The sequence below is a fragment of the Callorhinchus milii genome, unplaced genomic scaffold, assembly GCF_018977255.1.
Source record: "Callorhinchus milii isolate IMCB2004 unplaced genomic scaffold, IMCB_Cmil_1.0 Scaffold43, whole genome shotgun sequence".
NCBI classification, from domain to species: Eukaryota; Metazoa; Chordata; class Chondrichthyes; order Chimaeriformes; family Callorhinchidae; genus Callorhinchus; species Callorhinchus milii.
In genome coordinates, this window is record NW_024704784.1 from 525,203 (window position 1) to 539,961 (window position 14,759).

A 14,759-nucleotide genomic window follows, 5' to 3' on the forward strand; every position below is an offset into this window, starting at 1 on the left:
CAACCGTGATTTTACACTGATATCAGCCTGGCCTAAATCACGTGTGTGAAATTTCACCTATCAGAGCAAAAGGCAAATGCCACATCACTATTGGGTTTTTTTTGGACAAGAAACATTTCACTCGGAAGAAAAAAATAGGGAACTTGCAGCATTCTTATTCATTTCACCTTTTTAAAATATACCTTTCCATCAATTTTACAGAACTTTATATAAAAAAACGAGTACGCAGACCAGTACAGACATCCCAGAATGGTTGGGCCTGTTATGTGAGACTGACAAGCTTATCCATTTCAGAAGAGATTGAGATATTGGATGAAATGGAAAATATTTTCTATTAGGCAGAATGAATAAGCCACAAAAAGGTAACATATGAAAGCCATAGAATGGTGTTGATTTATTCATGAAGTTGAATTTTTAAAAAATATTTTGCTTCTAAACTCTTTTATTTAAGATTTGCTAATTACGTTAGAAGCAGAAAAGTTTCTTAGTCAATTGTCAAGTCATTTCAGTGTGTTCCTTTTGTAATTTCTATAGTACAAGGTACATCCTATTTTCAATGGGTAGTTTTAACCTCTTACCTAATTCTGACATGATCAAGTAGTGTTACAGGTACATTAAGGTCAAAGTACCAGTGCAATGCAATACTCTAATCATCACAGAGCTATGGAAATATAAGTCATGAAATACTACGAATGAGATGATTAAAAAGTATGGGGTACTGTACTTTAAATTATTTCATTTTGGGTTCCTTGTTCAACCAGCTCTCTTTGTGCTTGTGGAAGCAGATTGCTTAATTGTTGATCAACACAAATCAACAACAACAACAAAATTGCTTAATATAGTGCCTGGTTACAGCAGAGAAACTTTCATCTTAAACATCAACTACTAATAATGTTAGCCTTCCTATGGTATTGAAAACATTCTCTGTAAACTCACTTTTCGTCACTAGATGCCCTTTTACTCTTCGAAAAGGCCCTTCGCTCATTTAATCCAGTCTTCCAAAATTCGAACCCTGCCATTTTCCAATTCACAGCATAAGTAGGAATCCGGTTGATAGTCGATTGGCGGATTCCTTTCCCGGGGTAATAATGCCTCAAATAAAAAAATTTAAAAATTTGGCCACTCAATCCACGACTGTTTGTGGGACAGTGCTGTGCTCGATTGGCTGCTGGGTTTCACCCACAAAATATACAGTCAATTCGCTTTGCAGTGTATGCTATGAAGTGCTTTGACACATTAAAAACTCCCAGGGGCAAGTTATGAACAATATGAACCAGTAACTAAAACACATGAAAGTTAATATTCTAAACTGTCAATACACTCTGGTATCATCAACTCACGGAGAAAGTAAATGGAGGGGTGGGGGAAAATGTCTGCGTGGAGTTAAGGAACTTCTAAGGCCGCTATCGTCGTCAGGTATTCTTCTCATGAATGTAAACAACAACAACTTGGATTTATATAGCGCCCTCCAAGCTGGACGGCGTCTCAGAGCGCTTTACAGTGACGGATCCCGGGACAGAGCCGGAGGGGGGGGGGAAGGTGACTGAAGGCGCGGTCGAAAAGAAACAAGCTTCAGTCAGATCTGTTGCCAATCAGTCCACTTGTATGGGTTGTAGTCCACTTGTATGGGTTGGGATGCTGGACTCATTGAAGAAATGGCTTGAAGCTGTAATGGGAAACAGTTGGGTAGGTATTGTGGAAGGATGAGTTCCAATGAGTGGAAGGGTCTTCTTCATCCAAAAACCTCTCATGATTTGATAGCGCTTCACATCTCTCTTGAGTCCTGTTGACCAACTACCCTAATGATTGGTTTACAGCTGCCCTCTGGCTCTGGCTTTGGTTGCTGCGAGGAGCACAAGGTTGGTTCAGATGAAGACAGCATCCATGGCCTTATTAAAAACGCGGCCAACTTGGAAAGAGAGGTGGGCAAGCAACGGACGGCTCTAACATTAGGAGTTTGTGGTGGCATTGCCAGGCACTGTGAGGGGCAGATTCCTCTGGCCAGGGGTTTGCCAGAAATTAAAATACCTTCATGGCCAAAGTCAACCAAACACCAGCCCAAAAAATAGCCCAATGTCACTCGTTGCCTCCAATGGGTTTGCAGAGCGGCCGAATAAGGTTGATTGTTTTTGAAACTGTGCTAAGAACAGATCCTCAAAGGACAAAAAAAAGAACAGTTTTGCAGGTTTAAATTCAAAAATATTAAATTAAGTGACAACAAAACCCCGCCCAATTGGGCGTGAAGCCGCCCAAACCTGGACGACTTCCCCATCCCTTGTGCTGCCTGCGACTTGCCCTCACCAACATGGCGGACGGGCAGGGACGCCAGCGGCTCCGGAGCAGCCAGCGGCGTCTGGTGACGTCAGTGAGGACGCGCCGGCGCCGGACCCTCGCCGTGTACGCAAGTGAGGCTCGCGCTTTCCCGGCTGCGTCATCAACGGCCGAGCGACCAGCTCGAGCCCGGACCGTTTAACGGCTCCGAGATTTGAAAGCGACAGACAGAGGGCGAGGGAGAGACTGGAGGAGGGAGAGAGTAAGAGTATTTTTGTTTGGTGTCTTGAGCCATGTGTAAAGCCCAACGCCGAGAGTCATCCAAACTCAGAAGAATAGTCTTTGCATTTGCTATGGCGCCTCAGCACGTTCATCGAGACGCCTCGAAGCGCTTCCCAGGACATCACGGAGTCATGGCGGGGCAGAAGGAGGCCATTCAGCCCATCCTGTCTGCGCCGGCTCTTCGAAAGGACCTTCCGAATGAATCCCCGCTCTCCCCCCCCCCACCCCCCCACCGCGCGCTCTCCTCGCAGCCCTGCAAACGCGTCCTCCCCGGATAATGATCCGCTGTAAAGCGTAGTGACTGTGTGTTTTGCAGCCGATTGCGCCCGGCACAGCAGTGTCCCGCAAACAGTCGAGGGGAGGGGGGACGGGGAGGCGAGGGGGGACGGGGAGGGCGAGGGGGGACGGGGAGGGCGAGGGAGGGAGGGGGGACGAGGAGGGCGAGGGGGGACGGGGAGGGCGAGGGGGGACGGGGAGGGCGAGGGGGGACGGGGAGGCGAGGGAGGGGGGACGAGGAGGGCGAGGGGGGACGGGGAGGGCGAGGGGGACGGGGAGGGCGAGGGAGCGAGGGGGACGGGGAGGGCGAGGGAGCGAGGGGGGACGGGGAGGGCGAGGGGGGACGGGGAGGGCGAGGGAGCGAGGGGGGACGGGGAGGGCGAGGGGGGACGGGGAGGGCGAGGGAGCGAGGGGGGAGGGGGGAGGGGAGGGCGAGGGGGACGGGGGGAGGGGGAGGGGAGGGCGAGGGGGGACGGGGAGGGCGAGGGGGGACGGGGAGGGCGAGGGGGGAGGGGAGGGCGAGGGAGGGGGGGGGACGGGGAGGGCGAGGGGGACGGGAGGGCGAGGGGGGGACGGGGAGGGGCGGGGAGGGCGAGGGAGCGAGGGGGGACGGGGAGGCGAGGGGGGACGGGGAGGGCGAGGGGGGACGGGGAGGGCGAGGGGGACGGGAGGGCGAGGGAGCGAGGGGGACGGGGAGGGCGAGGGAGGGCGAGGGGGGACGGGGAGGGCGAGGGGCGAGGGGGGACGGGGAGGGCGAGGGAGCGAGGGGGACGGGGAGGGCGAGGGGGGACGGGGAGGGCGAGGGGCGGGGACGGGGAGGGCGAGGGACGGGGAGGCGAGGGGGACGGGGGGGGAGGGGAGGGCGAGGGGCGGGGGGAGGGCGAGGGCGAGGGCGAGGCGAGGGAGGGGGGGGACGGGGAGGGCGAGGGGGAGGGCGAGGGCGAGGGAGCGAGGGGGGACGGGGAGGGGCGAGGGGGGACGGGGAGGGCGAGGGGGACGGGGGGGGGACGGGGAGGGCGAGGGGGGACGGGGAGGGCGAGGGAGCGAGGGGGGACGGGGAGGGCGAGGGGGACGGGGAGGGCGAGGGGGGGGGGGAGGGGAGGGGGGGACGGGGAGGGCGAGGGGGACGGGGAGGGCGAGGGGGACGGGAGGGCGAGGGGAGGGAGGGGAGGGCGAGGGAGGCGAGGGGGGACGGGGGAGGGCGAGGGGGACGGGGAGGGCGAGGGAGCGAGGGGGACGGGGAGGGCGAGGGGGACGGGGAGGGCGAGGGAGCGAGGGGGGACGGGGAGGCGAGGGGGGACGGGGAGGGCGAGGGGGACGGGGAGGGCGAGGGAGCGAGGGGGACGGGGAGGGCGAGGGAGGGAGGGGGGGGGAGGAGCGAGGGGGGACGGGGAGGGCGAGGGGGACGGGAGGGCGAGGGAGCGAGGGGGGACGGGCGAGGGCGAGGGAGCGAGGGGGGGAGGGGAGGGGGACGGGGAGGGCGAGGGGGGAGGGGAGGGCGAGGGAGCGAGGGGGAGGGCGAGGGCGAGGGGGGACGGGGAGGGCGAGGGGGACGGGGGGAGGGCGAGGGGAGGGAGGGGGGACGGGGAGGGCGAGGGGAGGGGAGGGGAGGGCGAGGGCGAGGGGCGAGGGGGACGGGAGGGCGAGGGGAGGGAGGGGGGGACGAGGAGGGCGAGGGAGCGAGGGGGGACGGGGAGGGCGAGGGGGGACGGGGAGGGCGAGGGGAGGGCGGGGGGGAGGGGGACGAGGGGGAGGGGCGAGGGAGCGAGGGGGACGGGGAGGGCGAGGGGGGAGGGGAGGGGAGGGACGGGAGGGGAGGGGAGCGAGGGGGGACGGGGAGGGCGAGGGAGCGAGGGGGGACGGGGAGGGGGAGGGGCGAGGGAGCGAGGGGGACGGGGAGGGCGAGGGGCGAGGGGGGACGGGGGGCGAGGGAGCGAGGGGGGACGGGGAGGGCGAGGGGGACGGGGAGGCGAGGGGAGGGGGGACGGGGAGGGCGAGGGAGCGGGGGGGGGGGAGGGGGGAGGGGGGCGGGAGGGCGAGGGGAGGGGAGGGGGACGGGGAGGAGGGGAGGGAGCGAGGGGGGACGGGGAGGGCGAGGGGGGACGGGGACGGGGAGGGCGAGGGGGACGGGGGGAGGGCGAGGGGGGACGGGAGCGGGGAGGGGGGGACGGGGAGGGCGAGGGGGACGGGGAGGGGAGGGGGGACGGGGAGGGGAGGGGAGGGGAGAGCGAGGGGGACGGGGAGGGCGAGGGAGCGAGGAGGGACGGGGAGGGCGAGGGGGGACGGGGAGGGGGGAACGAGGGGGGACGGGGAGGGGGAAGGAGTGAGGGGGGACGGGGAGGGGGAGGGCGAGGGAGCGAGAGCGGACGGGGGAACGAGGGAACCTGAGGGGGAATGAAGGACACTGGGAGAAATTCTCTTCTCGGTTCAAGTCGTGCCATGGGGTGTTTAACGTCCTCCTGGACAGGCAGACAGGGCCTCGTTTTAACGTCTCATCCAAGGAATGGCATCTCCCTGTGGAGCACCTGCTTAGAGTTGTTGTAGGAGTGAGGAAATTACATCCTGTTAAAATGCCTGTTATTAAAGATGCCATATTTATCTTCAAGAGTGTTGACTTTACTGCAGAGATGAAGATGGCAGAAGAGGAAAATGATAACAAACATTGTTTTGAAAAATCTATTCGGGATAGTTACCGGTATCTTCATTCATTGTGTGTCAGTCTGGCTCAGCAACATGCTCACCTCTGAGTCACAAGGTTGTTGGTTCAAGCCCTACATTGGGTTTATATAGTCATGAGCTCAATATAATCTTAAGGTGACACTCCAAAGCAGTGCTGGGGGTGTGGTGCATTGTTGGAGGTCCCGTCTACCTGTTCAGGTGGAGTCATGTAGCTCAGTGGTTAGAGCACTTACTTTGCAAGCGAGAGACCCGGGTTCGATTCCCAGCAGGGTGAAACCTTGGGCAAGTTTCCTTACTCCACACGTCTGATAATAATCCCTCAAAAAAAAATTGGTCATTTCAATCCACGACTGTTTGTGGGACATTGCTGTGCGCAATTGGCTGCCGCGTTTCGCCCACAATATACAGTCAATTCACTTTACAGTCTATTCTGTGAAGCGCTTTGAGACATCTAGAAAACATGAAAAGCGCTATATCAAATGCAAGGATTATTATTATTATGTTAAAGATCCCATGGCACTTTTCCAAAAGAGAAGGGAGTTTCTCCCGGTATTCTGGCTAACATTTCCCCCAAAATAAAATTGGGTCATTTGTTTTATTGCTGCGTGTGGGACATTGCTGTATGCAATCGGGATACCGAGTTCAGTTGGGGAGGACAAGTTTGCAGGGTTATGAGGAGAGCACGGGGGAGTGGAATTGGATGGCTCTTTTCAAAGAGATGGCACAGCAACGATGGGCCGAATGGCCTCCTCCTGTGCTGTATAATTCAATGATTCTATGTACAAATACACAGCCACTCCATAGTAAATGCAGTGAAGTGCTTTGGGACATTCTCCTGACATGAAAGTCAACATAACAAATGCAGTGATTATTATTAATTATTATTATTCAGTAATAATTATGTGTAATAATTATTATAATAATTATATAATTATACTTATAAATAACATTATAAATAAATATATCCATAATTATAAAATTATAATAATGATTATATAATAATTATTCAGCATTGACAGTAAATATCAAATGTTTTTCTAAAAATTCTAAATAATTATATTATCTTTTTCAGCTTTTGAAGTGATATAAAGATTCAATTCATCATGACATCTGAATCAGAGACAGAGGCTTTTGAGGGAGATGTGAATTCATGCACTAAAAAAATGAAACATGATGAAATGAGCGAGTTAAAATCAAGAGATGAAAACAAACAGCAAAAGGATAATGGTTGGACTTTAGGAGAAAATGAGAATATATCGAAAAGGCAGAGGAAGCGATTAATGAGAGAGAAACTGTGGCAGGAACAAAAAGAATTACGGAAGTAAGTATGGGTAGTAGAGTATGTATAATTGACTTTGTATTAATTTCATGCAGTTTCTTCATTGTATCGTGAATTAATCCATACAACTTGATCAAGCACTCCGGGATGCTGCCCCATGTGAAGGGCGCTATATAAATGTAAGTTGTTGTTGTTTGGTTGAGTTCACAAGTTGGTAGATAATCACAGGATAGGCATAACAACAACAACATTACATTTGTAAAGCACTTTTCACATCGGGAGGACATCCCAAGGCGCTGGACAGACAGAATTTCAGACTCGAGCTGGGGTCAGGGTCAGGGGGGGACGCAGGGAGATTGAAAGCACAGTCGAAAAGGAGGGTCTTGAGATGAGTGTTGAAGGTAGCAAGGGAGAGGTGGAGGACTGCGGGATGGAGTGCCAGAGGGTGGGGGCAGAATGGCAGAAGGCTCACCCGCCCGCCAATAGTGGGGTGAGCGAGGCGGGGACGTGAAGCAGACTGGAGCCTGCTGAGGGGAGGGAGCGAGCAGAATGGTAGGGGTTTAGGAGGTCGCAGAGGTAGGGGGAGCAAGACCATGGAGGGCTTTGAAAGTGAGGACCAGAATCTTGAACTGTATCTTCTGTGAGATGCGAAGCCAATGGAGTTAGGCAAGAATGGGGGTGATAGGGTCACAGAGCCTAGTGCAGGAGAGGACAAGGGCTGCAGACTAATGCAACCAGCTAGTAAACTAGTACTCTGGTAAAAACCTTGGTATGTTTTATAACTTGACACCTCAAGGAATTACAATTAGGTCTCTTTCAGCCCCATTATAATCGTATGCATAATAATAATCCTTACAACATACTCCGCCCATCAAACCTCTGTTTAGAGCAGTTCCATTGTGATATCAAATCCCTTCAAAATAAAATTTTAAAAAATAATAATAACTTGGTCACACAATCCACGACTGTTTGTGGGACACTGCTGTGCATAATTGGCTGCTACATATCGCCCACAAAATACATAGTGAATTCACTTTACAGCATATTCTGTGAAGCGTTTTGAGATGTCTTAATGTGTGATAAGGCAATACCATCAATGCAAGGATTATTATTATTATAAGGTTCACTTTCAAATATTGATATGAACATAAGCATTAATATTCTAAAAGAAAATTCCTTGTTTACCTCTCTGTCCTTCAATCCCTAATTTTCCTAGGCAAAAGCGTAAAGAGAAGAAGCTTAAACGAAAACTAGAACGTCAGTCTCAGAATGAGGAAGATAATAAAGATTCTGCCAGAAAACACTTCAAGAAAGACATCATCCCAAGCAGTGTTCGCGTTGTGCTAGATTGCAGCTTTGATAGTTTAATGGTGTTAAAGGTAAGAGTGTCACTCAGCAACAACAACAATAAAATTACATTTATAGAGCCCCTTTCACGTCGGGAGGATGACCCAAAGCGCTGAACAGTCAGATGTTGGGACCTGAGCATGGGGGAGGGGTGGGGTAGGGGTGAGGGAAGGCAGAGAGGTGGGTGGGCGACCAAAGGCACGGTCGAAGAGAAGGGTCTTGAGACCGGCCTTGAAGGAGGCAAAGGAGGAAGCGAGGGGAAGGGACTGTGGGATGGAGTTCCAGAGTGGGGGCAGAGAGGCTGAAAGCTCAGCCACCGATGGTAGGGCGGGTCAGGCGGGAGACATGGAGCAGACGGGAGCCCGATGAACGGAGGGAGCGGGCAGGTTGATAGGGAGTCAGCAGATCAGCGAGATAGAAGGGGGCAAGGCCATGGCCATGGATGCAAGGTCATGGCAAGGCCATGGAGTTCAGCGAAGCAATAATGGGTGATTTATTGGGCAGAGAATAATAACAATAATACTCCTTACTTTGGTGTAGCGTCTTTCATGTCCGAAGGACATCCCGAAGCGCTTCATAGGATACACTGTAAAGTGTAGTGACTTTGTATTTTGGGCAAACACGACACTCAATTAGTACACAGCAGTGACCACAAACATCCATGAAATGAGTGACCAATTTTATTTGGGGGATGGTTGGTTAGGACACCGGGAGAAACTCCCTTCTCTTTTCAAATAATAGTGGGATCTTTAATATCCATCTGAACAAGAATGATTTCTTTGAATTTTATTCCTGTGTAGTAGTATTAAATGCCCCTTCTTAAAGTTCCATTCCTGTTATGGGTATTATGCCGGCAGGGCAAAATATTGGGCAAGTTTCCTTACTCCACATGCCTCTGTTTACCTAGCAGTAAGTAGGAACCTGGTTGTTAGTCGATTGGCGAATCGCTTTTCTGGGGGTAATAATTCCTCCAAAAAAAAATTGGATGCTGCATTTGGCCCACAAAATATACAGCTAATTCACTTCAAAGTTTATTCTGTGAAGCAATTTGAGACGTCTTGAATACGTGATAAGATGCTATATCAAATGCAAGGATTATTATTGTTAAGAAATTGTGGAAGTTTGATGTACACATTGCACTGTATCAGTATTTAGGGCTAACTTTTACCGCGGCTTTAGTTAATGGTTTCTTTGTCTGATGCATTGTGGAACTGGATAGTGTTGTACCACTAACAATGGTGTAGAAATGTTTATTTTAAACAATTGTGTTTTTTTCTCCTTCCTACTCCACTGTGAAAGTCTTGAGAATGTATCACTGATTCAGCAGAAGCAGCAAGATAAATATATTTAATGTTGCTTTTTTTCAAACTAGGATATCAAAAAATTGCATAAGCAAGTTCATAGGTGCTATGCAGAGAATCGTAAAGCAGCACATCCTGTAAAGGTGAGTCTTAATTGATTTGTTTTATGTTCACAGTTAAGAACAAAAGTTGCAAAGACGAGGCTGCCATTATCTAAGTAAAAATTAAACGCTTGTAATGTGAAAATTATCACATGGATTACTCCTAAACATCTTGGGAATTAAAACAATAGTCCACAGATATATTTAAAAAAAGGGACAAGGTAGTAATGGTAAAGCTAGCTATTAAGAAGAATGCTAGACTTTGAATAAAGGCTAGTTAGAGTTTCTCTTTCCTCGCCAGCTGATTTTGACCAGCCATAATGGGCAACTGAAGAAGAATATGGATGAGAATGAAAAAGGATGGGTCAACTGGAAGGTAGGAAAGACCTTCACACAAAACACTGTTGGGGAGAAATTCTACCTGCATCTAGATGTGTTCTATTAATGTACCATTTCAGAGCATCCCAAATTTGGCAAATTCTTAATACAGCTTTAATTTTGAAAGTTATTTTTAAAAAAGCTATAGAAAAGCAATTATACATTAACAGAATTCAACAATTTGCCAAGTTTGGATGTTCTAATATTCTACTTAAAAAGTAAATCTAGATCCAGATGGAACTCATTCATTTTTCAGATGTAGATGAGTTTGATGGAATCTTTCTATCCACTGGTAATTGTGTTGCTAAAATTTTTCTTCCTTGGTTTAATGTGGAATATGAATTAACACTTCAAGAAATATTCCAGGATAAAACTTCATCTAAGAATGTTTCGTTAAAATAACTTCCCACGTTTGGCAGTTCTTGAAGGATTGAAAGTGAATTTTTTTTTAATTTAAGATAGCAAGAACTGTTTCTGAAACTAACAACAACTGGCCTAAGATTTCCATTTCTGTAGTGTTTGTGAGGCAATGATAATGGGAAATGGGACTCTAAAATAAAAAATAATAACCTACTGTTAATCCACTGTTAAATAATATACTGAGAATACTGTTATTAGGAGAGAATATCTGCGTCATTAAGTGCTCAGACTAGCAAAGATGTCAGGTATGGACATATCTGTGGGTCTATTGAATATCCTGTGTGAATGCATATGGATCGAGAAAATGCTGGTACACTGAATTATGTAACTAACCATTGAAAATGTTTGTAGAAAAATGCATAGTCTATTTTGAAAGTAAGACTAAGGAAAGGTAACTGTTACTACACTTGTAATATTACTATACGTAATAAATGCTTGTAATATGTTCACTTTCTCAACTATGTTGCCATCTACTTTAAAGAATTAGTAGGTGAGTAAATATGAATTATCTCCTCAAAAAGAATGAGAACATCAAAAATCTAATCACCTCTTTGTAGAAAACATCAGAATATCACTTCAGTTAATCACTTCAAAAATTCTGGTCAGTCTACACATATTTTTGTTCTTTGAATTTGTCCACTAGGGAATCGTTGTTACCTCAGAGCACTTCAGTGAAGCAATACAGAAAGAAGATCTGGTTTATCTCACCTCTGATTCTCCTAATATGCTGAATGAGTTGGATGAGACCAAGGCTTACATCATTGGTGGCTTGGTGGATCACAATCACCACAAGGTATTTTATATGTATTCCACGTAGGAAAATGACTGTGTTCTCTGATAATGAAACTAAAAGGCATGGATATAGAGGTGCATAAAGTGATATGACATGGAAACAGGCCACTTGACCCAACTATTTCACACGGATATTTATACTCCATCCTCACCATCTGCAGTCCTTTTCGATTACCTTCACAAAATGATCATTTTTTCACCTTCTGGCTTTGGTCGGCACTCTATCACTCGGACACGCACAATTAAATTATGCTTTAAAGTATCCAAATCAGGCAGAGTTTCACACATGCATGGAAATTTCCCTTTGTCTGGAATAGAGTGTGCTCTCTTCCTAGAGTGATGCACCCTGCTTACCAAATCCTGGAAAGTTTTAGGCACAGGTTGATGAGTCAAGAGTTTGGGGCCCAACTCTGTGTGTTAGGTTACTGCAGGGTGGCCCACCTATAAGCAGGGTCCATAAAATTCTAGTCGGTCTTATAATAGGGCAGGATCTAAATTAGCTGCCGGTCAGTGTTTCCTCTTTGTGACGTCCCTGAATAATAATAATAATCCTTGCATTTGATATAGCGCTTTTCACGTCTTCTCGACGTCTCAAAGCGCTTCACAGAATAGACTGTAAAGTGAATTGACTGTATATTTGTGGGTGAAACACGGCAGCCAATTGTGCACAGCAGTGTCCCACAAACAGTCGTGGATTGAAATGACCAATTTTATTATTTTTTTTAAGGATTATTATTAGGCGTGTGGAGTAAGGAAACTTGCCCAAAGTTTCGCCCTGCTTAGAATCGAACCCAGGTCTCTCGCTTGCAAGGCAAATGCTCTAACCACTGAGCTTCAGGACTCCGTGCATGCAGAAAGCCATCTGTTTGACAGATGAAGCTCAGTTCATTATTACCAAGGATAAAGAATTTTAATTATGAAAAGAGATTTAATAATAATCCTTACAATTGATGTAGTGCCTAGATCAACAACAAGAACGATGACGACTTGTATTTATATAGCGCCCTCCACGCCGAACGGCGTCTCAGAGCGCTTCACAGTAACGGGTCCCAGGGCCGAGCCACAGGGAGGGGGAGGAAGGTGACCAAAGGCGCGGTCGAAAAGAAAGGTCTTCAGCCGAGACCTGAAAATAGGAAGAGGGGACGAGGCGAAGGGAGTGAGGAAGGGAGTTCATACACCGATTATCATAACACTGTATTTCTTTTGAATTAACTTAAATTACTGCTTTGTTGTTGTCCTGATCGATGAAGGATAACTGCTTTCCACCCCAAGTGATGAGGCAACAATCTTAGGGCAAACGGCACCTAAGCAGATCGGAAGAATGTTAAACTGTCTCTAGTATAGTACAAAGCTACTACAAACTGGCACTACATTGGCGATCTCACTTAACAGCAGTTTCTTATTCCCTCTAGAGGATGATAAAGCTACCTGCATTTACTAATTGAAAACGGTTTTCCATTTAAAGTGCACTTACCAGTTTAGTGTCTTCTGTAAACTTGGATATACACCTCTCTATTCCTGTATCTGGGTCATTTATATGTATATAGTGAAGAGCTGAAGCCGCAGTACCAATCTATATCAGAGCATTATGCCAACCAAATAATATTACTTGTATCCCAGCTTTCTGCCTCTTTATTTGCCAAGCTGTTTCCAGTTCAGTAATTTGCCTTCAATTCCATGTGTCTTAATCTCAGAGTGTAACTTTATCAGATACCTTCTGAAAATCCATGTGGATGACATCCATGGATCCTGCTCTACCATCTCAGTAATTTTGTAAAGTTTTCTGTAAAATTGGTTCAATGGGACCTCTCCTTCATTAACTATCCTGACTAACCCTTATCAATTTATACTTCACCACTGGTTTTTGTTCATGGTCTGTGATTTGGCTGTTAAAAGTATTATTTTCACCTTTCCCACTTTATATTTCAGGGTATAACCTACAAAAAAGCATTGGAGTTGGAAATTGAACATGCCCAGCTTCCTCTTGGAAACTATGTGAAAATGGAAAGTCGCAAAGTATTGACTGTAAATCATGGTAAACAATATAATGAGCCACTTGATACTGCAAGCCATTTATAATGCTCTTGCAGCGTACCTCATTCACAGCAAATGCACGAAGCTTCCTTCCCGCATGCCAGCTGGCTTTCATTCTAAAATGGCAGACTTTATACTTGTTCATAATGGTAATCTATAATGATAAAAATATAATTTGCCTTTATGGGTTATATCAAACGCAAGGATTATTTATTATTAATCACACTGAAAGGTGTTGTCCTGTTGGAAGGCCTGATACAAAATATTTCTTATTACTAGTAACTTGATATATTGTACCATTGTATTTATATTTTTAATTTGTAGAATATACAACAAAACATACACAATATATTTCTGATCTGACAAGTTTTTATTGCTGTGAATGCTTACTCTTAATGTATGATGGGGCAAACCTTTTTATAACATTGAATAAAGTCCCAATCCTTGTTTGGATTGGTTTGGAATGTGAATTGAAAATATTTCAGCTGCTTTTAAAAAAAATGAAACCTCAGAGTGAGGTGAAATGTACATGTCATTAGGATGCAGGCTCTGCCAACAATCTCTCCAATCTGCCATTGTGGGGTTGATGTGTAAATGATTGAGATTAACCTGATGACATCTAGGCAACAGTCATGCATTTTGCCCACAAAATGCACAGTCATTCACTTTACAATATATTCTGCAAGGATTATTATTATTATTTCAATCATCCAAACCTGGCTTTCAATTGGCTGTAAAACAGGATGACAAAGAATGTACAGCAAAGAAACAGGTCACCCAGCCCACTCAGTCCATGTTATTGTTTATACACCACACAATTCTTCACCCATTCCATCCTCCTTCCCATACATTTCTACTCCTCTGATTCCTCTTGAATTCATTTGTACCAACTGCTTCAGGCAGCGAGTTCCACAATCTCACTACCTTCTGTGTGAAGTAGTTCCTCCTAAATCCTCTTTTAGATCCCTCTAGTCATGAACACATTTAAAAAAAAAATATTTAAAACATTTTTTTCAAAAAAAAAGGTCCGCCCACTTTGAATTTGGAGAATTAGGGTATGTTGGTTATTTTTATAGTTGTCTTAAGATGGATATAGCTGCAGGCTTGATGTCTGAGAACGTGGCCTGATGAAAGCAGAATAGAAAAGAATACTGGGGGAATAGGGTTTAAGGCAATTAGATAACACCTTTTAAAAAAAAGCAATTTGCAACTCAAAATATTTGTCTCTAAATGTTTTTTTTCATCATTACTGACACAAGGATTGTTTTCCATTCTACAGTATTTGAGATAATCCTGACATATTTAGAAAAGGGGAACTGGCAGGAAGCCTTCTTTACTATCCTGCCCCAGAGGAAAGGAGCTGTCCCTGCAGACCAGACCAGCAGTTGTGGGCCTGCATCGAGAAGTGAAGAGCAAAAAGAGCCCGAAGCTAACTCGGACTTTGCTGACTCCACAGAGGATGGAACACGAGTGTCAGGAGCTTTGAAACAGGAAGACACACAGCCTGCTGAACTAGACTGTGAAGAGACCAGTATTAAAAGTAGTGAAGGAAGAGACTGTGAAACGTAGCATGTTTTAATAAATAATAGTTATTTTGAA

The 14,759-nt window shown here is 47.2% G+C and overlaps 1 protein-coding gene across 2 annotated transcripts; it reads left to right on the forward strand.

Annotated features, from left to right (window-relative positions):
* The first annotated feature begins 2,382 nt into the window (after positions 1-2,382).
* Positions 2,383-14,759, forward strand: LOC121851508 (tRNA methyltransferase 10 homolog A-like). Of its 2 annotated transcripts, XM_042345374.1 has the most exons (8): positions 2,384-2,533; positions 6,581-6,829; positions 8,004-8,166; positions 9,507-9,578; positions 9,838-9,912; positions 10,978-11,127; positions 13,056-13,161; positions 14,440-14,759. In XM_042345374.1, the coding sequence occupies exons 2-8, from the start codon at positions 6,612-6,614 to the stop codon at positions 14,727-14,729; spliced, it is 1,074 nt and encodes a 357-aa protein (XP_042201308.1). In that variant the 5' UTR covers positions 2,384-2,533; positions 6,581-6,611; the 3' UTR covers positions 14,730-14,759. The 2 variants fall into 2 exon arrangements, with proteins under 2 accessions (XP_042201309.1, XP_042201308.1); XM_042345375.1 differs by lacking the exon at positions 9,838-9,912 and having other exon boundaries at positions 2,383-2,533.